The 25,880-nt window shown below is 31.2% G+C and overlaps 1 protein-coding gene across 1 annotated transcript in view; it reads right to left on the bottom strand.

Moving 5' to 3' along the window:
• The window catches only part of LOC129962826 (TBC1 domain family member 2B-like), a 69,214-nt gene that overhangs the window by 138 nt on the left and 43,196 nt on the right, over window positions 1-25,880 (bottom strand). Inside the window, exons 8-11 of the mRNA XM_056076825.1 lie at window positions 5,720-5,872; window positions 1,538-1,627; window positions 1,283-1,407; window positions 417-627 (exon numbers count right to left, since the gene is read on the bottom strand). Of these exons, the coding sequence (XP_055932800.1) occupies window positions 417-627; window positions 1,283-1,407; window positions 1,538-1,627; window positions 5,720-5,872 (579 nt within the window). The remainder of the gene's footprint in view (window positions 1-416; window positions 628-1,282; window positions 1,408-1,537; window positions 1,628-5,719; window positions 5,873-25,880) is intronic.

The raw sequence follows: 25,880 nt of genomic DNA, 5'->3' as shown, positions 1-25,880 counted from the left end.
TAGCACCGCAAACAGCTTTCAAACTAAAGGAATTCGTCCCTGCGATCAACATTCAAAAGAGAGAATTCACTTTGCCAATTAATTTTTTGCTCTAGCTAAATTTCATGAAATGAGAACATTTCAGGAAGTTTTTCAGACACGCAATCGTACAATATAGAAGAAACTTCAAAAATTGGCTTTTAATATAGATATCGCCTGAATTTTTGTATTTTCTAGAACCTGTATTTTTTGTTTCGAAGATCATCAAGTCGCCAAAAGATCGCCAAGACCAAGAGTCATTGACCTGATATCCATTCAGCATTCATTAAATTATCTATAAACCTGTATTCTTTATTATGAAACTAATTTCGCACTGAAACAATGCTAGAAATTCCTAATAATAACTTCAAAATGATTTTTTCTCTAAGAATACTTACTTCAATAGGTACTGAGTCAATGAAAAGAGAGAGGAACCAGTTGAGGGTAACTGTACTCAGTTCTATATCTAGAGCGGCTAGATGTGCAGAAATTTTTGGCAGTTTGTTTCGCAGCAACTCTTTCAACAGTTCCTGGTCTGCTTGAGCACCAATTAGATTTTGATCGAAATAACTTGATGGAAAATATCTCTCAACAATAGCCACTAAGCACCTGTATAGTTAAAAGGGACATTTGTAAAATCGAAACATAAAAATTTCGTCGGACACTTATAAAATTAGGATATTTAGAAAAATAGGAAGTAATGAAATTATTAACTAAAACTTAAAGTTTTCTACAATAACATGCTATGCTTTATCCGGGTGAATTTTATTGATTCTACTAAAGATTGGAAAATAATTTTATTATGCATTTATTAGTAGTGTCGCTTTTCTTTCCTGTGCTCTTCAAACATATACATCTAATCAATATTTAAATCAGATTGTAATCTTTTTGTCAAACATTTTATCAGATTTGTATCTTCAAATCAAAGTTTTGATCTGTATTTTTATATTTGAATAATTTTGTATTGTTGACAATAATATGTTTTTGTATTTTGGAAAATTAACTATCAGTTAAACAAACAATGTAATTAAATTTTGTCTTCATGCGAGTTGCGCCATCTAGTTGCTGCTTTTGTGAAATAATCCATTTCAGAAATTGTTAATATTTATTATATAAATAAAAATTTAAAAGAAAGATAATTAACTAAAAAAAATTCTTCTTTTACACTGTATTGCACTAAGAAGTTTTCACATAACTCTTTTGGGAATTCTCCTCGATACCAAATAATTTTATTCAAGTTCATGGATAGATTATGTTTACTTACCAGAAAGCATCTTCTGCGTCTACGAACAACAACATCATACCAACTAGGAAATTCATTCCTTGGCAGTATCCTAGCTTTGGATTGTGAAGACAAAAGGCGTGTAGCACAGATTGCAATTTCTGAATCTAAAACAATGAATGGCGCATATAAATATAGTATTTGGAAGTATCCAACAGTTTGTAAACATATTTCAAAATGAATGAAGTAATGAAGTAATAATCATCACGGAATCAAAATAAAAAAATAGAATTTTACCCCTTCTGCATTTCTGTCACAAAAATGGATATTGTTTGGCATCGTTCTTAGTAAGTCCAAAGAAATTTGGCGCTTATGATTCTCTTGTATCTGTAAATGATAAAACAGAACTACATTGAAAAAAATTTCTTTCTCTAAAAGTATAATGCATTGATTTAGATTAGAAGGTACATGTAAAATGAGTTCTATTCATATTTTGGTTTAAAAGTTGTGTAAAATCCTCGTGATGTGCTTTCAATTTGATAATTTAAAGAAATAACATTCATAGGTACATACTAAATATACAGGGTGTTTATAAAGTGACGGACCCATTTTGATGTTTAATAACTCATAAAATAATAAAGATAGATTTAAATTAATAACATAAATGGTTAAATAGACTCAAAAAGTTTCATGACCCTTGTCAATGAACTTCCACGTGTGCCCCCTTCGTCGCACGGAGAATATCAAGTCGATAGTCAATTTCACGCCATGTAGCGACAAGCATGTCGGCATCCAGAGAGACATTTGCGCACTTTATGGCGATTAACAATGCCAGAAACATGAAAGGATGCTTCATCGGAGAACATTATGCTCTTCAGAAAATCAGCAGCATCTTCTATCCTCCTTAGCATATCTGTTGCAAAGGCCATCCTCCTAGGTCTATCGTTCGGTTCCAAAACTTGAACAATTTGAACTTTGTATGCATGCAGTCTTAATTTTTTCTTACTAACCTTGTACACCGTCGAAATTGGCATATCCAATTCTGTTGCCGCTGATCTCACAGATATTCTAGGATTGTGTAAAAATGTCTCTCTGACACGCTCAACATCAAAATCACTTGTGCAAGGACGTCTGGAACGTTTCTTATCTTCGATACTTCCAATTTCTAGAAAATTCTTTTTCCACCGCAAGATGCTGTTTTTGGATGGAGGATCTTTTTGGTAAATTCTTCTGAAATTTCTCTGTGCTTGCACTATCGATTTCATTTCTATGAACCACCATAAAATCTGTGCTTTCTCTTGTGGTGTATGCATTCTCCTTAATATCCGCTCGAATAAAACATCACATACAAAAGTACTACATAGAACAAACACATCAAAAGTAAACATAACATTGCAATAGTTGCCAAAAACAAAAGAGAGAAAAATGCAATTAATAAGCAGACAATATTTAGAAAAGTACAGATATTTAGACTGGAAAATGAAATTATCTGAAATTAACCACACGCGCAGACGATATTTACAAAAGTAAAAATATTCAAACCTGAAAAGGAAAATATATGAGTTATTCCATCAATAAATGTCATAAGTGTGTTTATATCTTTATTATTTTATGAGTTATTAAACATCAAAATGGGTCCGGGACTTTATAAACACCCTGTATATCTAACTTAACTTCTAAATATTTTTTTTTGAAAATTATCCTTTCATAGAAGTTTTACTATATTTGAATAATCAAAAATCAAAGTCAGATACAGTTATCATAGTTTTTCATTAATTTACTCTACACAATGATGCAGATATTAAATACTAAAGAAATGATCTTGACAATTAAGTTTGATGTAATTCACTTTCCCAACGTACTTCAGATAGGCGACAATACTAAAATATTAATACTAAGAGAAAGTATTGATATTTTTTTTGTTCAATATACAGGGTTAGCAAGAAATAAGCTACCCACTTCAGAGGGCTCTAAAATGCGTTCTATTGATCCAAATGAGATAAAATTTGAACTACAGATTATTGAGATGATGCGCTTTACATTTATTAAATAAAAAAAGTTAGTACAAAAGTTCACCTTAGGTGGCGTTGTGATACACATAAAACCATTTACTATGTTTATAATTGTTAAATAAAGTAAAAATTAAATTCCTCAATATGTCCTCTTTCATTTTCAACAATATGCTCTAATCGGAGAACCATATTTTCTATAGATGATGAAATCACTTTTCTTCAGTTTTTATGCAACACATATTATTTATGTAATTATGGCCAAGAAAATGAATAGATTGTTATTTTACATGAATCAATAATCAGCTAGTTATTCAAAGAGAGTTGTTGGTTCAAAGCGTTTGCTTTTAAATCTATGGTTCTCAAACTGTTTTCTTAGCATTTAGGAAAACAAAAAGTAAAAAAAAATATCAAAATTAAAAAATTCGGTAGAAAAATTAACATAATGGTATTACAGATAGGTTTTGGTACTAAAACTTTTAACTGATAGACTGTATATTCTGTATAGACTGTATAGATAGATAACTGTATATTCCTTAAAAACAGGAACAATAAAATAATGTCTACACTTAGGTCTCCGAAATACCACTAAGTTCTATTATGGAAATTAACATTTCTAGTTTATTACTTCAATGTTCATAAATTATTTATGGATGGTAAAACATATAAGAAGAGAGGAATAAATTCAGCAAGTGCTGCGTAAGTAAATAAGTCAAAAGGAGAACAAGTAATTTATTCAGTATCTATTGATAGTGATTCCTTGATCGCAGAACAAAGTAGCTTCATGCATTTCGTGAATATCCATATGCAAATGCAATAAGCTGACATGGAAATGCACAAAAAGATCAATTGTTTCACTTATCTTCTCCAAGTTTACTTTGATACCATCGAATACGAATAGCGTCCCACGCAAATATGCTTTAAGAAATTATTTCCCAATTTTATTTGAATTTATTGAATTTGTAACTCCATATACATATATGGTATATAATAAACTCAATAAACTAAGCTTCGAGCTCCTATATGAGGCGACACATCTCTTTCTGGAAGCTGTGAAAAATTCCTATAATATGTGATTTTCTTGCATCTTTGAATTCTAAAATTCCCCAAAGATAAGTTTCTCATGTAAAAGTTTCGCAAATTCATTTATATTAAAAATAATTGAATTATATTTAATATATTTATTACCAATACTTCATATTTAATTCCAATGAGCCATTTTTAATTCTTCGTATTTAATCAGTTTGATTATAAAGTTTTATATTTTTTCTATTTGAATTTAAAGCTTCATGCTTAATCTGTTTAGTTCTAATGCTTCATATTTAATTTACTTAACTCTGATGTTTTCTTTTTATCTTTTCATATGCGAAATATAGAAAGAAAAATAATTAAAATTGTCTTTGAGATTTCTGCAGAACTCATTCTGAGTTAAAAAACATTTCTTGGAATTATGACTGTCTGTTTTGCCATGTAAATACAAACAAGATAGCTAAAAATGATAAAATACAGATGTACAAAGTTCAGCATGAATTTCTTTGATCAAAGCCAGATAGACCTGATTAAAATTATGGCAAAGCTCTAAATGGGAAGAGGTACTTTTTGAACTGATCTCGGATTTTTTCTTTGGTTGTTAAACACATTTCATGACATATTGGTGAGGCACATGAGAAAATCGAGGGGAGAGTATGTTTATCTTTCATTTTACATTAGTACGCATTATTTGTTAAATATATTAATTATATTAATAATAGTAATTATCTATTACTGTTTAAACTTTTTCACGTCGAAAAATTAATCTTAAATGATAGTTCTTGATCATCTTGGATACACGGAGAAATATTGTGCATTACGCAAATGAACTTAAGCAAAAGATCACTAAAAAAATGAATGAAGCAATATTCCTTCCTCCCAACCCCAAAGGTTTCTTAGGTCAGAATATTACTTCTAAATACTTGATCATCTTAACTCAGGAGACACGTAAATCACGTCGTAGTTTTCTGAGTAATTCAAGGGGTTATGCACATAAAATATGTTTCGATGCAAAAATATTTGTATTTTTTTCTTGAATTCTGCACACAAGTAGCACATTTCTTCCTCCTCGATATTAGTGAACGAGCATAGCAGAATCTAAGAGAAAAATTTCTGTTATGCCTATGCACTAATCTATGCAAATGAATGAGAAAAAGCCATGTTATGCTTATGCATTAATCTATGCTAATGAATGAGAAAAAGTCATGTTATGCTTATGCATTAATCTATGCTAATGAATGAGAAAAAGTCATGTTATGCTTATGCATTAATCTATGCAAAGGAATGAGAAAAGTTCCTATTATGCTTATGCACTAATCTATGCAAAGGAATGAGAAAAGTTCCTATTATTCTTATGCACTAATCTATGCAAAGGAATGAGAAAAATTCATGTTATGCCTATGCACTAATCTATGCAAATGAATGATAAACAGGTAAATACCTCTGCTTCTGCTGACCTACTACAGAGATTCTCGAAGTACTTTGGTCCTTTGGCTTCTCGGAGGTCTTGCACTTTCATTCGATAGAGGGCACTCCATACTCGACCTCGCAGCTGCTCAGGAACTCCTCCACGAACTAAAGTTTTTAGCTCGGCCTATTAAAAAGAACAGAAAATGAAATTTACAGATAATTAACTTGTTACGCTGTTATTAACACTCTGCATGACAAGATTTAGATAATAAGAAAATGATTGTATCAATTAAAAAATTGATGATTTTCTTCACTTAAAGATATTGGCTAGATTTCTTAATTTTATTCCAATTATTGTAACATTAGACTGTTATAAAATTAAAATCAATATTAAGAATTATTTTCTGTCAGACTAAAAGCATTTATTTATTGCTTAAGGATACAGACATAGACCATACTTTTTACAAAATAATTTCCATTTTTGACAAAAGCAAAGATTATAACAATATTAGTTTAACTCTCGGAAACATAATTTTCATTTTAAATTAGCTTCTTATCAAAAAGTGGGAATCGCTAGATCAAGTGAATAAGAACCGAAAGAATGTTTCTAATTTTAACTCTTCCTAGAGATTTTATATGAGGTTAAGATCAAAACTCTGGTAAGGTCAATACAATTTTCGAACCTCCTTTTTGTACGGATGTTTTTATTTGTACGAATTTCTTGTGCGTGGGGAGTAGTTGCCCTACTGAAAGAGAAGTGGACTTTCCCTAAAATGCTATCATAAAACTGAGAGAGCAGTGTTATGCAGAACGTACATGCACATCACAAATCCTTTCTACAGTGGATCATTATTCAGCGTTTTGAAGAATAAGTTTGATAGCAGTTTAATCTGCCCTTAGGTTTCTCGATTAAAAAAAACTGGGTTATCCAGAACGTTCATGTACATCACAAATCCATCCTTTGTGCAGTGGATCATTATTCAGTGTTTTGAAGAATAAGTTTGGCAACAGTTTAATCCGTCCTTACGTGGTAGTTCTTCGATTAAAAAAACTGGGAGAGCAATGTTATCCAGAACGTTCATGTACATCACAAATCCATCCTTTGTGCAGTGGATCATTATTCAGTGTTTTGAAGAATAAGTTTGACAACAGTTTAATCCGTCCTTACGTGGTAGTTCTTCGATTAAAAAAACTGGGAGAGCAATGTTATCCAGAACGTTCATGTACATCACAAATCCATCCTTTGTGCAGTGGATCATTATTCAGTGTTTTGAAGAATAAGTTTGACAACAGTTTAATCCGTCCTTAGGTGGTAGTTCTTCAATTAAAAAAACTGGGAGAGAATGTTATCCAGAACGTTCATGTACATCACAAATCCATCCTTTGTGCAGTGGATCATTATTCAGCGTTTTGAAGAATAAGTTTGACAACAGTTTAATCCGTCCTTAGGTGGTAGTTCTTCGATTAAAAAAACTGGGAGAGAATGTTATCCAGAACGTTCATGTACATCACAAATCCATCCTTTGTGCAGTGGATCATTATCCAGCGTTTTGAAGAATAAGTTTGACAACAGTTTAATCCGTCCTTAGGTGGTAGTTCTTCAATTAAAAAAACTGGGAGAGAATGTTATCCAGAACGTTCATGTACATCACAAATCCATCCTTTGTGCAGTGGATCATTATTCAGTGTTTTGAAGAATAAGTTTGACAACAGTTTAATCCGTCCTTACGTGGTAGTTCTTCGATTAAAAAAACTGGGAGAGCAATGTTATCCAGAACGTTCATGTACATCACAAATCCATCCTTTGTGCAGTGGATCATTATTCAGTGTTTTGAAGAATAAGTTTGACAACAGTTTAATCCGTCCTTAGGTGGTAGTTCTTCAATTAAAAAAACTGGGAGAGAATGTTATCCAGAACGTTCATGTACATCACAAATCCATCCTTTGTGCAGTGGATCATTATTCAGCGTTTTGAAGAATAAGTTTGACAACAGTTTAATCCGTCCTTAGGTGGTAGTTCTTCGATTAAAAAAACTGGGAGAGAATGTTATCCAGAACGTTCATGTACATCACAAATCCATCCTTTGTGCAGTGGATCATTATCCAGCGTTTTGAAGAATAAGTTTGACAACAGTTTAATCCGTCCTTAGGTGGTAGTTCTTCAATTAAAAAAACTGGGAGAGAATGTTATCCAGAACGTTCATGTACATCACAAATCCATCCTTTGTGCAGTGGATCATTATTCAGTGCTTTGAAGAATAAGTTTGACAACAGTTTAGTCCGTCCTTAGGTGGTAGTTCCTCGATTATCAAGAGTAATAAAAATGTAACGGAAGATTTGATATTATGATATATAAAGAATATTAATAAAGAAGTTGTAAAAACTTCAAATTATTCGATGCAAATATCAAGCTAACATGAATCTACATGTTTTAAGCGAATGCATAAGTCATTATGCAGTTGAAAAGGAAACTATAGACGCCCCTTGTGATAATTTTCAAAATTATGCCAAAATGTGAAAATTTTCAACAAGTGGTGATATTCCAAATTAACCAACAAAACCTGGTTGGAAAAATTTATATTTAATTTGACAGTAAAAAAGTATCTTGTAGATTTTTTTTTGTATAACACTATTGAATTTCATGATAAAAATTAAAAACATAAAATAAAATTGGGAGGCCAAAATGGCGCATTTGGTTTAAACAGATCTTCAAAAAAAATAAAAAATAAATAAATAACAACAGCATGCTATGTTTTTAATTTTAATACTACTAATTAGAAACATAAATGTTGAAAGTAAGGTTTTAGGTTGCCTAGAGAATAAAACTATTCAATACAGAAATGAATTAATGAGAGGTTTCAAATTATATTTTAGTACATTATTTCAGTCAAATAAATTGCCAAATTAAATCAATTAGGAATAAAAAATATCTTCTCTATTTTTTTTTCAAATATTAGTATAAGTATGTAATGCCTTTCATATTAGTACAAAATATTAGTATTTAATACCTTTCCTATTAGTATAAGATTTTGTACGATATCTTCCTGATATTTCTCGATATTCTGAATGCCATAAAATAAAGTTAATATATCGTAGCAATGTTACTAAGCCTTTTTGTGTTACTAGGGGTAAATCATCATGGTGATCGAATGATTATCTATAAAAGTTCATCAATTTGGAAAATTATTTCATGAAATTTACATTCATTTTCTCGACTCTTTGTATATTATTATCATGATGTCTTTGTATAGCATACAATTTTCAAGAGCAGTAGGATTTTTTTATGGGATTGGAGTAAAATTAAACATTTTATTTTGACTACGAAGATTCCACATTTTATTTGAGCCTTGTTGTTACACTTCCAATGCTAGCTTTTTAGTCATATAAGGAAATGTATATTACAATTCTATATTACAATGAAAGAAGAAAGAAAGGAGATGAAAAGAATGAAACGAATGATCTGAAAGATTGAATGAAAAGAATGATACGAATGATCTGATGTGATTATAATATTAGAATATGGGATGATAATAAATTTTGACAAGTAATTTTAATGTTATTTTAAGGCTTGTTATTTTTAATGTTAACAATAAGTTGTTCAAGGAACAGTCAAAATGAATCAGAGAAATGCCTTTTTATAGAATCGTCTTTCGAGCGTATAGGTGAAAGCTTAATAGATGGATAAAAAATAAATAAATCACAACGAATATTTCAGATATCAGAATAAAACAAATATAATATAATTCTCAATATATTCTCAATATGTGGACAGTTAACACTGAAATAGTTATTTTGTTTTACATTATTGTTATAATTGGCATTATAAGAACATTTAACACTGTAATATATAATGAACATAAATATCAGATAAAAGTTTTCATTTCAGTTTGCATCTCTGTAAATTTTGAAAAAAAATTTCTAAAATAACGATCTTGAAGTATCATTGTGAAGTTAGTATAATTTGATTTAGAAACCTTTTCTTGTAACATATTTCATTGTGTAAAAATATTGCCTCAGGACAAAGCATTAGTTTATTATTTTACAAGCTGCTCAACAGATGGCAGCACGAACAGTAAGAAGAAAAACTGATTTCGATTAAAAAATTTTTTTATAAGAGCTATTTCAAAATAAATTTAGCATTTTCATATTATAATATGAAAATGACAGACGCAATAATTGAGCGAATGGCAAAAATACTATACCTTAACCAAATTCTTGTGAATTATATTTTGGCAATTGGTTATTTTTATATTAATAACTAACCATCTAAATTTTCTACCTTAAATTATCTATCAAACTTCATGAAATACAAATAATTAAGTGATTATATATAGATTTTATGAGTGCGAGCTACTGAACTGACTGTACTTAGTTGCAGAACTTTGTATTGATAGGCCAAAGATACAAAATTATGTTTCCTACAGAAGTATTTATTCTTATGAAGAACATTTTCTAATTTTCTTACGAAGAAGAAAATTTTATATTGCAATAATTTTAAATTACTTTTTACTTCAATAACCTTAATTGATATTTTATTAAATAAACGATATTTCCACTAAAAAAATTGAAACTGAAAAAAAAAAATGTAATTTTTTTTTTTTTTAGAATGTAAAAAGTAGTATTTAAAGTTAATCAGTTGCAAATAAAAGGGAGAAATAAGTTTTACAATTTTTACGCTATGCATGAAATTTATAATTGGTCAAAACATTCATTCATTCAACTTATTTATACTCATAGCATCAATTTTAAAATTTTGAACATTTAATATCGGCTATCTAATAATTTTTACCTGTGATTTGCTAAAAAAAATACCGCAATTTATGATACTTTTTTGTTACCTTCAAAATTGTCATGCTATTTCTATAATGATTTTATATTTTCAAATTGATTTTTTTAAACGGGTAGACAATGTCAGAATTCTGATTAGGCAAACTAGATAGCTGCCTAGTGTCGCTTTGCTAAAGGGGAAGGGGACCTATCAATAGTTGATTAAAGATATTAATCGCCTAGTTTTCACATAATAATGCTATTAAAATGAATTTTTTCATGAGTTATAAAATATTAGGATGATATTAATACTTTGACAAGTACCGGGTGTCCCATAAATTTGTAAATACTTTAAAAATGCATAAAAATTGAAGGAATGAGTATATTTTAATGCGGTTTGCAAAACTGTTATTCTCACGAAGGGGAATTTTTTTTTTCATACAAAAAAAAAAAAAATAGTTCAAAAATTTGTCGATAGAGGACGCTAAACACAAGCAAAACATACAATTCTACGGGAAAAATACTTTTGTTTGCATGCGTATCACACCAGTACTACAGTACTTGTTCTATGTGTCCGCCATCACCACAAATAACAGTTTGGAAGCGGGAAACAACACTGGTAACTGCATCATACAGCATATCCGGATGAATGCATGAGATTTCATGGTGAATGGCTTTCTTTAGCTGCACTAACGAAGTTGGCCTATGGCGGTACACCCGAGACTTAAGGTAACCCCATAGCCAAAAATCAAGGGGTGTTAAATCTGGTGAGCGTGGGGGCCATTCATGTGTAAAGTTACGGCTGATTATCCGTTCTTCAGTAAAAGTTCTTCTCAAAAATGCCGTCACTTCGGTGTCGATGTGAGGAGGTGCCCCGTCTTGCATGAATGTCACTGTGTCAAGGACATCGTGTTCCAATAAGGACGGTATTACTTCCTTCTGTAAAATTTCCAAGTAATTTGTTCCATTAACTGAACATGTCTTCCATCCTGCTTTTTTACAGGGCTTTTCAAAGAAAAAAGGGCCTACAATAATGGATGCAGTGAAACCACACCAAACAGTAACCCGTGGTGAATGCAGGGGCTTCTCAGTGTAAGCATGTGGATTCTCATGTGCCCATATTCTACAGTTAAGGGTATTAACTGTTCCATGCAAAGCAAAATGAGCCTCATCTGTCCACAATATTTTCAGCAGCCATCGCGGATCATCTTCAATTTTCGCCAAAGCCCGATTTGAGAATTCCAATCTCTTAGTTGTATCATTTGGTAAGAGCTGATGTAGCGATTGCAATTTGTATGGGTACAATTGCAATACACCATGAAGGATAGGGTACACCGAAGTTTTTGATATACCAGTTATTCGTGCCACTTCTCGTGCGCTACTGACTGCACTTGTAGACTTAGCGTGTTCATTTGCGAAGAGATTCCCTTAGCGTGTTCATTTGCGAAGAGACATCGGGGGTACGGACTGTTGTTAAACGAGGTGCACCACTGCGTGGCCGATGACACAAACTTCCAGTTTCTTACAAACGGCGTACTAGGGAAACAAGTCCAGCAGGAGTGATCGGACCTGAACCTTTCTTCAATCTTTTTTGGGTCCTAAACTTTCGTAAGGCTTCAGCCGCCGATTCGTTGCTGACATAAAACAACTTTACCAATAGTGCTTTATCCACCAGTGTCAACATCTTAATACAAACATTATGCAAACCTTTAGAAATGATGTGTCAATCATAAGACTGCCTTTCATAAGACTTTAATTTGCATATTTCTACTGATTTGCTTGTGTGCAGCGCCTTCTATTGACAAATTTTTGAATTATTTTTTTTTCTGTATCAAAAAAAAAAAAAAAAAAAAAAATCCGCCTTCATGAGAATAATAGTTTCGCAAACCGCATTCAAATATACCCAGTCCTTCAATTTTTAAGATTTTTTAAAGTATTTACAAATTTATGGGACACCCGGTATAACTGGTCATGTTCCTGTCTGCTTGACTACATGCACTAAATCTTTACAATATTGTCATTAAGATTCAAAGAATAACAAGTCACAAAGTAACACTATATCAAGTTTATTAGCTTTAAGCAACTCGTAACATGCAGGCGAAGAACTGACTCCACTGCTTGTGGAACTCAGAATTTATACTTTTATAGAATAATCTAGAATTATAAAGAAGGTTATAGAGAGTTCTAGAAGCTTAAAATTAACAAAAGAATAATAAGAAATTTAAATCAAAGTTCAACCTTTCAATTGATGCGATTTGGTTGGGATTAGAGCCCTCAACAATGTGCGTTGCAAGCGCGTACTTTACCTGTGAGCCACGTTGACTATGCGTAGAATTTCCTTTTGCGACAATATTTATAAATACCAAGTTTCTGCTTAAATATAATTGTGAATGCTCCAAAGGTAAGATTCATAGTAAATAAATGAAAAATAACTATACATTTAAATAAATAATAAAATAACTATATATTTTCACAAAATTAATAAAATAAAAAAATAATTTAAAATAAATCACTAACATGTTAATTATGGTTCAAATGCGGTACAATATTAAGGGGCTATAGGACCTTTAATAGCTAAAACAGACCTCGAAAGTTAATCAAATGCGATTTTCCCTAAATTAAGAAAAAATCATGAACTTAATAGATTGTTTTACCACTGAACCTTATAATTATGAATTTTTAAGTCGGTGAAATAATTTTCATTAATTGAAATGCATGTTAAAAAAGATGTTCCGAATAAATTGCCGAAAACAGAATTTGCTTGCGTGAAAAGTTTCTCAGAAAATAAAAATTTATATCAACAAATGTTACGCCAAATTACTCCCGAAGAATTCTAATCAATTAAGAATAATAATTATTGCATTTTAATACATTTAATGGGGTTATTTTACTTTTTATGTTGTTAAAACATGATAACACTTAAAAAAACAATAACCCTTTTTAGCATATTAGCAAGCACTGAAAAAAAGTATTCGTAATAATGCTTTGATTTTGCCTGATTTTCTTTATTATTTGTGTATCAGCATATCTGGACAATTTCACAGAGATACGATGAACCATTTTTGTTTAATACTGCGAGCCATTTCTGAAAATGCCGTAGTGAGGAAAAGGATTTTAAAGTAAATGTTTCTGAGTGAAAAGTCAACTTTGACCTTCACGCTTCTGACTATATCTTTTAAATTAAGTAATGAACACACATGCAATACCAAAAGATATTCAAAAGCACTTCGGCTATCAAATGATGACGATGATGTGTCCGCGTTACCACGGAAAGGGGGTGCAGTAGCTTCTGAGGGTAAAGACCCCTGAGCACCCGAGGGCAGAAGTTTAACTTCTAACTCATATGAAGATGAAACTCACACATTCGCTTGCACAACCCCTTTTTACAGGGGGGGGGGACATTCACACACCTCACAGATAGAATACAGATGAAGAACAGCCATGCCCGAACTGGGATTCGAACCCGGGATCACGGGGAAGTCGGCTGTCAAATGAAATCATAAAAACAACTTTCGAAAAATTAAAGATTTAAAGCACCTTAAACTAAATTGACCAGTTTATTAAAAGGATGACCTCATGTTCAATTACTCCGAACGCAAAATGCCTAGATTAACTTCTCTGTAGAGAACAGAAGAAGAGTGTTTCTAGAATATATGGCAGTTTTCTGCAATGTAGAGGAAAAAATATCAATCTTGATTTATTTTGAAATTATTTTAAAAAGTGTTCCAGCAGAAGAGTCTTTCAAAGTGATGACTTTTTTTAAGTGTTCTGGACTGAGTTGCTTCTGAATGCACATTTAAAATAATTTTTTATCTTTTAATCGTTTCAATTTCTGATATCGATATTGGTGCGCTGCCAAAAGACTGGGCGTGTGTAGGTGATAAAGGCGTGTTCAATGTTATAGTTTTTTTGATAATGGTAAGATCACTTCATTTTCAGAAGTATTATCATTTATTTAATGTTCTAGACAGTAAGTTATAAAAAAAAACTCTTTTCACAGTATAAGTTCAGATATAAAAATTTGAAAATTACGGGTTATAATTATCTTTTATTCTATTGATCCGGATATGCTGAGAAAGATAGTAATGTATCATGAAAAATATTTAACTATCAAACAAAAAGTTTTTCCAATATTTTAATATAACCACACAAATAAAATTCCTAAAGAATTTTGAAGGTGTTATTTATGGCTTTTATATTTTTATGTAATATAATTCTAAAATATAAAAAAAATGAATACTTCAAAGTAGATTATGAAGAATGAAAATTCTTTCCTCTAAATGTTTAGTTTGTAATTTCTAACAGGTTAATAAATATGTAAATTAATTTTAATTCTCTTTGGTTTGTAGTTATATTAGTATTAATTTATATTTCGACAGCTACATCGATATATTTCATCCGAATAAATTTATTTCTAATTTCATGATAAGAATTATAAAAGTTGGTGCAAAGACCCTATTCCAATTTTCACCCATCTAGTTCGAAGCGTTTTTGATTATGGAGTGCAAAGATAGGTAAGGAGGACGCATTTTAAAAAGACAACCAAATCAACCATCTGACTCCCCGACCCGCCACGAAGGCACATGGATTTAAACTATGAAACTGAATGACGGACCGCCGCAACAGTAGCCGGTGGTTGAGGAACTGTGGTTGAGTCCTAAGGGCCATCACCGGCCACGGTACAACCTTTCCCGAAGGAAGTACATCCCGTCATCGATGGGAAGAAGCAGATCCCCACCTATTTGTGTACTCTCCCGGGTGGCGAGATCCAACCACCATGCCGGAAGCATCTCATCCTCATTTCGAGGTGCCCCTCCGGGGGTTGACGCATTTTGAAAATGTATTTTTCGGACTCGGAGGTAGGTCCGATCTGAAACTTGCAAATTCGTCAGTTATTTATTTATTTTTTGGGATTACAATACTTTTTCTTTGCGTATTTGGTACGCAAGAAAGTAAATATAGGAAGTAAAACTAATGTTAACTATAAAAAAGAAGGGCAATATAAACATAAAGTAAATTCTTTACTTATTTTTTGCTGAATATGTAATTATTTATTCAAAATTCGACTGAAATAATCGACTAAATTTATTTAATCAAAATTGACTAAGTAATTTTAAGTATCGCTAGCAAAAAAAAAACTATATATAGATCTATAGATATCTATATAGATATATATATATACATCTGTATAGATATCGATATAGATATATATAAATAGATCTATCTCTCTCTCTCTCTCTCTCTCTCTCTCTCTCTCTCTCTCTCTCTCTATATATATATATATATATATATATATATATATATATAGACTATCTATAGTATTTTCATAAAATTCTCTTTTAACTGACCAAAGAATCATTGTGTGGGTTTGAGACTCGATTTCACGGAAAACTGTGTAAATGAGGTGGTACTTGTTTTATCATTTGAAGGCCAAACATTCAATGTTGATATGAAATGGAAACTTAAAGAATTGATTTGGACCAAGTTTCCATGCTCTTCATTTGAATACCAATCAAAGTTTAAAGGTCCTGCAGCTTTCGTGTAACTGCAAAATGGAATATTCATTTAGTGAAAATAAATTAAATCTCATTTTGTAATATCATTGTACCTTTTCTTACTTTAGTGTATTTGATTCAAGATACAAATAACGTTTCCTCTAAGTGTGCTTCAAGATAGAAATAATATTGAGTGGCATTTATTATAAACGAATTCGATGGATCCAGGTTATCGTATAGTATATCTATTTATATTTAACATTTGTTATATGTAATCTATATAAGAAGAGACTTAACATTTTTGAAGATAACAACATTTTCTGAATTATTTAGGAGTTTGGTATCTAGTTCCTTAATATGCCTATTAGAACAGGATGTTTTAAGATATATCCAAGATATTGTATGATATGCAGACAACGGAACAATATCGTAATGATATAGACAATGTTGTTGGACATTTTGCGCTAATACGGACATTTTATTCGAAAACTCTACCGGAAATTTTAAAATACTATATTCTTCTAATCAATTTTCAAACCTCTGTTTTTTTTAATATCCCTGTTAGAACAAAATGTTGTAAGATATCTCCACGTTGTACGATATGCAGACTGCCGAATAATGTAGTAAAGATATAGTAACACTGTTGATGGGCATTTTGAGCTTAAACAGGCAGTTTATTTGAAAACTTGCCCGGAAACTTTTAAAATAATATATTCTTCTAATCCATTTGCTATCTCTTGCATTTTTGAGTCAGTATTCTGTTCTGTAGATTTGTAATTGCCATCAGGCAACCGCAGAAGTTATTCCAAGTAAATTGTATTCTAAGTACTTCATCAACATTATCTAAGCCACAAAGACATTTCTGTGTGCATTAACTTCCTAAATTACTTGTAAGATATTAAAGCTAACTTTAGAAACAAAGATTCATATTCTACAGTGAAAGCATTTGTAAACTCCAAAACAGCATTTACGAGTGGCTTTTCTGTTAGAGTTTCACGAAATCATAGATTCAAAGTGATGCCTTATAAAGATATCTCTGAGAAGTGGAGGACAGCAGTTTGAATACACTTTCTAAGGCCTTTGTGAGATATTAGAATCTGCTTTAGAATTAAATTGCTTAAGTGGTAATTTAGTTTATATTCCATAGCGAGAGCCGTCATACTCTGCCCAATAGCACTTATGAGTGTTTTATCCTACTGAAGAATTTCATGAAATCCCTTTTTTTATTCTTTATTTTTCAGAGGATTTGACTTTTTGTTTAAACAAATCACTCATAGTGCCTATTAAAATTATATCTCGAATACGTATATTTCAAGAATTTTTAAACTATAAGGTTCCATTTTCGATTACGCAGATGCAGTCTTATAAAAAAAAAAGGCAATTTATAATAAGCAACAAATTTTATGATATCAAATGTTTTAATATTTTATTATTTAAAAGATATTAACTTGCACATTATTTTTTGTTGATTTAAAATTTTTATACAATTGACTAAAATGCAACATTTCTTTTACGTATTTCAATAAACCCCTAAAAGTGTGATTATATATAAAGTTAATATCAGCGATTAAAGTAATTTAGTTCTGGTTATTCTATTCAAACATTAAGAAATCACTTTGAAGAAGCGATACATAAATATAATTAACAAACGCAATGTATAAAAAAATATTATTTGCTATAAGCTTCTCTCAAAATTTCTTGAATTAAATCATTTATAATAAAGAAATTGATAGAAAGAATATATGCATAAATTATGAAAGAATATATTTAAAATTCTGATGTATTAGGATGTCCCAAAAGTTTTCTTCTCATCGTGCTATGAATGGCCAAATCTGGCTCTGCTTGTGCAAACATGCAAGCTTATCTTTTTTTCTTTCGCCACAGAATATCCCCGAACTTGGAATCTCTAGGTTTCCTTGTCGGTTGAAAAGATTTGCGTGGAAGTATTTATTAAGGAAAAAAAATTAGTTCACATATACAATACACAGAAAAAGTAACTATATAGAGTATTATAATGATGGAGGAGGTGTTCGGTGGGGAGTATGAATAGATGAAATCTATTGAAGTTAATATATTCTGGAGAAGAGCTTGGTTGAGAGATGAAACGAAAATTTATACTGGCTTGGGTCTGGAGATATCAATTTCTCGTTCTCTTGTAGGAACCGCACAAGATTTCTAATTTTGACTTTGGACATCTTGTTTCTCATAACGTTGGTCCACTAGATATTTTCTAGGTCGTGGGTGGGTTTTTTGAGATGAAAAGATGTGGTGAGAGGGCAGCTAGTGGCATAATGAAGAAGATCGCCTACTTCGCCGCAGCTACATTGATCCGATCCTTTAATATTGAATCTCTTGAAATATGAAGGGAAAGGGCCATGGTCAGTTGTAAAGATAATGTCAAGCTTGTTCCAAGATGATGGGTTAAAGGACACTTTGGAGATGATTTGATAGATGTTTCTGAGAGTTGAGCCATTGTTCCATTCTTCTTGCCATCGCTGTAGGCTCAATTTATTTAGAATACTTTTCAGATGGCTTCTAGGAGCTGAGCATTGAACGAGCGTACCTGTAGAAATAGTCTGTTTGGCTAGGGAATCTGCAGCCTCATTTCCGTTGTGGCCCACATGCGCTTTAACCCATCCTAACTTTCTGCCAGTTGAGCCATTGTTCCATTCTTCTTGCCATCGCTGTAGGCTCAATTTATTTAGAATACTTTTCAGATGGCTTCTAGGAGCTGAGCATTGAACGAGCGTACCTGTAGAAATAGTCTGTTTGGCTAGGGAATCTGCAGCCTCATTTCCGTTGTGGCCCACATGCGCTTTAACCCATCCTAACTTTCTGCCAGTTGAGCCATTGTTCCATTCTTCTTGCCATCGCTGTAGGCTCAATTTATTTAGAATACTTTTCAGATGGCTTCTAGGAGCTGAGCATTGAACGAGCGTACCTGTAGAAATAGTCTGTTTGGCTAGGGAATCTGCAGCCTCATTTCCGTTGTGGCCCACATGCGCTTTAACCCATCCTAACTTTCTGCCAGTTGAGCCATTGTTCCATTCTTCTTGCCATCGCTGTAGGCTCAATTTATTTAGAATACTTTTCAGATGGCTTCTAGGAGCTGAGCATTGAACGAGCGTACCTGTAGAAATAGTCTGTTTGGCTAGGGAATCTGCAGCCTCATTTCCGTTGTGGCCCACATGCGCTTTAACCCATCCTAACTTTCTGCCAGTTGAGCCATTGTTCCATTCTTCTTGCCATCGCTGTAGGCTCAATTTATTTAGAATACTTTTCAGATGGCTTCTAGGAGCTGAGCATTGAACGAGCGTACCTGTAGAAATAGTCTGTTTGGCTAGGGAATCTGCAGCCTCATTTCCGTTGTGGCCCACATGCGCTTTAACCCATCCTAACTTTCTGCCAGTTGAGCCATTGTTCCATTCTTCTTGCCATCGCTGTAGGCTCAATTTATTTAGAATACTTTTCAGATGGCTTCTAGGAGCTGAGCATTGAACGAGCGTACCTGTAGAAATAGTCTGTTTGGCTAGGGAATCTGCAGCCTCATTTCCGTTGTGGCCCACATGCGCTTTAACCCATCCTAACTTTCTGCCAGTTGAGCCATTGTTCCATTCTTCTTGCCATCGCTGTAGGCTCAATTTATTTAGAATACTTTTCAGATGGCTTCTAGGAGCTGAGCATTGAACGAGCGTACCTGTAGAAATAGTCTGTTTGGCTAGGGAATCTGCAGCCTCATTTCCGTTGTGGCCCACATGCGCTTTAACCCATCCTAACTTAAAAGAAGGTTGGAGAAGCAGAATGGCTTGAATTGCAAGCTTATCTATTAGTTGTCTATGTAATCGGTTTCAGTCGTACCAGAGCTCTACTACATCCCAAGCCGGGGCTACACTCCCAAAAAGTTCTTTTATCCATTTGGTGGGATTGGAAAGGCGTAGTTTTCCACGAGCTTCTTCCTCAAGGTGAAACAATAAATTCTACGAAATACTGTTATCAACTGGATCAATTGAAAGCTACCATAGCAAAAAAGGCCAGAAGTAATGAACCGACGAGGTGTTGTTTTTCATCGTGGCAACGCGAGACCACATATTGCATAGGTCTTAACATCCCAATCAATTGTAAGAGAAGCTCTTACAGTTTGATTGGGATGTTTTACCCCATCCTGTATACTCTCCAAATCTCGATCCCTCTGATTACCACTTCTTTATGCCCTGAAAAAAATTTTCTTTGCGATAAGCGCTTTAAATTCATCATCGAAATAAAAGCACACCTCGAGGATTATTTCTTGTCAAGAACACAGTTTTGGTAAGAAGGCATAATGTGGCATCCGGAGAGATGGAAGAAGGTAATATAGCAAAAGGTTTCTTATATAACAAAATAAATAATATCTTAAACAGTAAATATTTTGTATTCTTTTATATTAGAAATAGGAAAGAAACGTACGGGACAAGTTTCAGAAATCATTCTATATTTGTTATTTTTACTTAGAAATTAAATTTATTTTTAAAGGAATAATAATTAGAAGATATATTTAATGATTTATTTTTCATCTAAATATACAAAAAAAAAAAACCCTTGCCCAATTAGAATGCATTGATCAACGTCTGTTAATTTAGACATATCTTTTCGAAATTTATGCTTGCAATTTCAGATTTTCTCTAATTAAGATTGCTTTTATTAGAATAATGAATTATAAGAAATTGTAATGTTGTAATATTTAATTAACTTCAATAATACAGTTTCTTTTAGACGTTATTTAATTTACCCCAGTATTTTGTATTAGCTTATACACATTTTTATACTTTTTTGTACAATTCTATATTTTTGGCATCTTGAAAAAAGTTGATCCACGTGCTCTTCAAGGCAAGATGAAAGGTCACTTCAACCATCAAAAATCCAAAAATTAATCAAAACATAAATCAAGCAAGGATTTAAGATTTTTCAGTCATATCTTATGAAAATATTATCATATAAAAATGATTTTAAGTTACCTTAAACGTTATTTAATTTACCCCAGTATTTTTTATTAGCTTATACACATTTTTATACTTTTTTGTACAATTCTATATTTTTGGCATCTTGAAAAAAGTTGATCCACGTGCTCTTCAAGGCAAGATGAAAGGTCACTTCAACCATCAAAAATCCAAAAATTAATCAAAACATAAATCAAGCAAGGATTTAAGATTTTTCAGACATAGCTTATGAAAATTTTATCATATAAAAATGATTTTAAGTTATCTTAAACGTTATTTAATTTACCCCAGTATTTTTTATTAGCTTATACACATTTTTATACTTTTTTGTACAATTCTATATTTTTGGCATCTTGAAAAAAGTTGATCCACGTGCTCTTCAAGGCAAGATGAAAGGTCACTTCAACCATCAAAAATCCAAAAATTAATCAAAACATAAATCAAGCAAGGATTTAAGATTTTTCAGACATATCTTATGAAAATATTATCATATAAAAATGATTTTAAGTTATCTTAAACGTTCTATAAAGATCCCGATTTTTTCTAATGATACCTGTTTAATTTTCATAGAAGTTTTCCCTAATTTCAATATATTTTAAAATTTTATTTAATACATACTAAGTACCGATTTTTTATTGTTATGATGAAATTGAAACTTACTTTTTTTGGCTCATCAAGACATTCAGTTTTAAAATTAACAACCAAAATCATCATCATCAACAACAACAACAACAAAAAAAATATTTTCATTGGACATTAAATCGGAAGTAGGATTTTCACTTCCACTTTTATTTTGCAATAAATAAACTTCTTAATTTGCACTTGAGGTTATTTATAGTGGAATTGATCTCACTAAACTCATACATGAAATAACAAGGTAATATTTAAATAAATGTAAATATTAATAATTAGGTAATTATAATAGGTTAATAATATTAATAATTAGGTAATAGCAAGAGAAGTACATATTCAAGGGGAATAAACTAGTCGACATAGGCAACTAGTTTAAATATATTATTGGAAAGTAATTTTTAAATCATGTTAAATTAACAACAACAAAAAACATAATAAAATTAAAAAATTCGGAAAGAAAACCGGTCAATCGAAACTGTCTATTCCCGTTAAAAATCTATGACATATATATTATATAAAAATTTCGTGCACATTATTGTTCATAATTTATATTTTCTTTATCTAACTCGATAAATAAATGCAAAAGATAATGGGAGCCTTATTATCTATTATCTTTTTGCCACATAATCCTTTAAATAGTCTGAACGTATATTCGTCCTTAATAGGATTCCTGAATGTATCTTAGGAAAGATCCTAGACCTGCATCAAAGTAATTAAGAAAAAAGTACATACACAGGTTAATCCATTTCCTATGCTTGTTTTCTCCTAGAAACAAAAGCATCAAATAGTCGATTAGTTGGTTGTTGTTGTTCTCATCGATGCTGAAAGGATAATATAAGGAACGTAGAATCTATATTATTATCCTGTCACATTAATAGAGCACTTTATTCTGATAAAAGTTACAGTGAAAGATAATATTTTGATGCAAGTCGAGTATCTGAAAAATAAGCCCTTAATTTCAGCATTGAATTTCTTTTAACTTTTAAAAATATTCAGTTAACTACGTTATGAAAAATCATTTATATAATTTAAAACATAATTTCTGCTATTGTTAAGGCACTGTTTATATTTCTTTATTAATGTTTTTTATACCTGCCTCAAATAACGATATCATTCAGTGGAAACAACCTGTCCTCCCGTATTTTTTTTTCTTTCGTTATCATCGTTATAGAGCAAGCCGTCATAAACGAGTTGGGAAAATAAATGGTTGTTAGTCCACGCTGCGTCAAGGCAGATAAACATTACTGCACAGAATGTGAAAACTTTTTGAACCAAGTTATGACTGATGATGAGACATCTGGGGAGAATCTACACAACAATTTATGGAATGTCAACCACAATCTCCATATGGACTTAATATCATGACCATTACATTTTGGAATAAAAATGGCTTCTTGGTTGACTTCTTGTTTTAGAATAGAGACTATATCATGAGAAGGCGAAAGCTGTCATTTGACTATTCCAAATCAATCGAAGGGAAGAATATTGAATTTAATGAAGTTAAAAATTCGATTCATAGTTAACTATTGTTTAGTAGGCTGTATGTAAAGAGGGGTTTATCAAAATTCAAACAAGATTTCACTGAATAAAAATTATTTGATGTTATTTATTTCTCATTAGCATTAACTTGAAATCTTATCATTATGAAAAACCACTTTTATACCACTTTAAAATTCAAACTATTTTCCTATTTTTTTCCCAATTACTTTCCATTTTTTTTTGTTTAATCTTATGAAACGTTTTAACAATAATTAAAAACACAATATGTGACAATGCTTTTAATTTTTATAATGAAAAATAAAAACTTTTTTTTTTTACTTCATCAAATTTTTTCATTTGCATGTTTTAATCAATATTGAAGTTATGATAGAAAATATCAATTTTCTTTAAACTTCAAGTAGAATTTCTAAACGGAATTTATTACCCCTTTCACTTTATTTCACCTTATTGTGTTTTTTTTTTTGCTCTTTCTATAAATTGTGTGATGCAAAAATTGTTGCGAATTGAATGTGCGTAACAATTCGCAATTTGTAGTCGCAATGGCATACACAACAAACTCACAAACCCAAATAATGATTGAACAATCGAATCCAGTCTGAAACTTTATCATGCTACGATGGTTTGGACTAGAAGTTCAATTCTCATTTTTCATTATGAGTTTGATCTGAAAATAAATTTTGAAACACTGACTAGAAATCATCTATAACACTTCTCCATTCGCAATATATTATGAATGTCGCCCAATAGCCTCTTTTGTTATGAACTTTTCTGAATCACAATATTCAGTGAAGGATTTAGGTATATTTTGGTCCTAGTCAGTGTAAAATACGTAGCGTCTCTTTTAACCCTTTAAAGGGCCATTTTTTTCTAGTCATATTATTTAAAAATATTTTTAGGCTTGAAATTAGAATAAGAAAAGGGATTCATTTAGCTTATTAGATAAATTTAATTTGATTAATTAATAATTAAGTAACAAATCAAGACACATCATTTTGATTGAGATAAAGAAGCATCTAAATTTCTGTCTTTCTAAAAAAATTTGTCAGAACTTATGCCAACCTACAAAATTTCCTACAAAGATTGATAAATTTGGTGAGAAGCATACTTCCCACGGCCCTAGAAAGGGTTAAAAAATTGTCGGAGGTGCACCGATTAGGGGGTATGAAGAGTACAGATACCCCAACTTCATGGAGATTAACCTTTAAAGTGTGTATGGCATTTTATTAGACAAAATTATGACGGACGGGAGCAAAAATAATGCAAAGGATAGGGACTAGTTCACATTTACAAAGCCACTGAGATTGCGACAAAGGGCGAAAAAATTACACTGTACCCCGAACGCTACTTGCATTCACTACGCTACTGTAACATGGGTAGTTCAGTTTCACATATCAGCATATTTTTAAGATGTTGATAATTTATTTGTTAATCTTTTCATTTTATGTATTTTGTGAGTATGTGTTTAATTTTATGTATTTTGTGAGTATGTGTTTAATTTTATGTATTTTGTGAGTATGTTTTATTTTATGTATTTTGTGAGTATGTGTTTTATTTTATGTATTTTGTGAGTATGTGTTTAATTTTATGTATTTTGTGAGTATGTGTTTAATTTTATGTATTTTGTGAATATTTTTTATTTTATGTATTTTGTGAGTATGAGTATTTGCATGTGTTCGTATTTAAGTATTATGACTCCAGACTGCCCGTCATTCATATTTTACACAATATTATTGACGCAGATGTTTGATGCACAAAAATATTTTACTTTTGAAAAGAACATAATGAAACGTACGAGAACTTGACTAGCTATACCTGAATAAATGTAATGCCTTCCAATATTTTATAACTCATTAAATTTGTAATTTTTACAAATTTATTTATTTGGCAACAAGGAAAATTTTTTTTTAAGTCGACTCACTTGTACTCTCTCTCAGCCTATCGGTCTACACGCCTTATCAGAAATACGCCACTATTAGCATTGAATCCTAGATATTAGCTTTGGATTATTATGACACTTTCAGAATATGGAGCTTTTCAATTCATACCAAGTTGACAAGCAATTTCAACTTGGAGTTTAGTGACAATGTTATAATGTTTAATTGTATATTGTCGGTGGTAATTAGAACCTGATACAGTGATTTGACTGGGACTAGTTGAAGTTACATTACAGCTTGTTTTGGAGCTAATGAAAACAAATAATTTTCTCATTTCATTATTTGTGTGCTAGAATGGCAACAACCATGATGGCGAATGACGAGAATCAGGGCGATCATTCTTTGAGAAAGAACTTACAAAAAGAAGGAAAGTAAAATGATAATAAATAACACAAAGAGCATTAACCAAGACTGAAAATATCTAAAATAGAAATTTAACTGCTTAATTTTGGTATGGATGTGTCATTGGTAGATTTAAGTACTTCGTAGTTCTCATCAAGTAATACTTCATTTCATAAATTGGTTAATTTAGTTTTACATCTTTAATATATTAAGGATTTATTTTAGGTTAATTTCTTTTTATTTTATTAATTTATGAAAATGAGTTTTTTATTTATCTATGAAGATTTTAGACCCTCTGAAATAATGCTTGCACACAATATTAGGTAATAATGAAATATAAGTTCATTTTCTATAAATATCATATTAACTAAGTGAACTAATCTAATATATAGGAATCCGACCAATTATGCTTAGTGAAAAAATATTATTCTAATATTTTATGATTCCTAGAATCTATATATTTTAAAATCTTATTAATTTAACAATTTGAAAATATATATAAGACTCCGACCAATTATGCTTACTGAAAAGTTAATATTATCCTAATA

Source organism: Argiope bruennichi, chromosome 3 (assembly GCF_947563725.1).
Source record: "Argiope bruennichi chromosome 3, qqArgBrue1.1, whole genome shotgun sequence".
NCBI classification, from domain to species: Eukaryota; Metazoa; Arthropoda; class Arachnida; order Araneae; family Araneidae; genus Argiope; species Argiope bruennichi.
The sequence above is the reverse complement of the archived record's forward strand: the minus strand, read 5'-3'. Positions and strand labels throughout refer to the sequence as shown.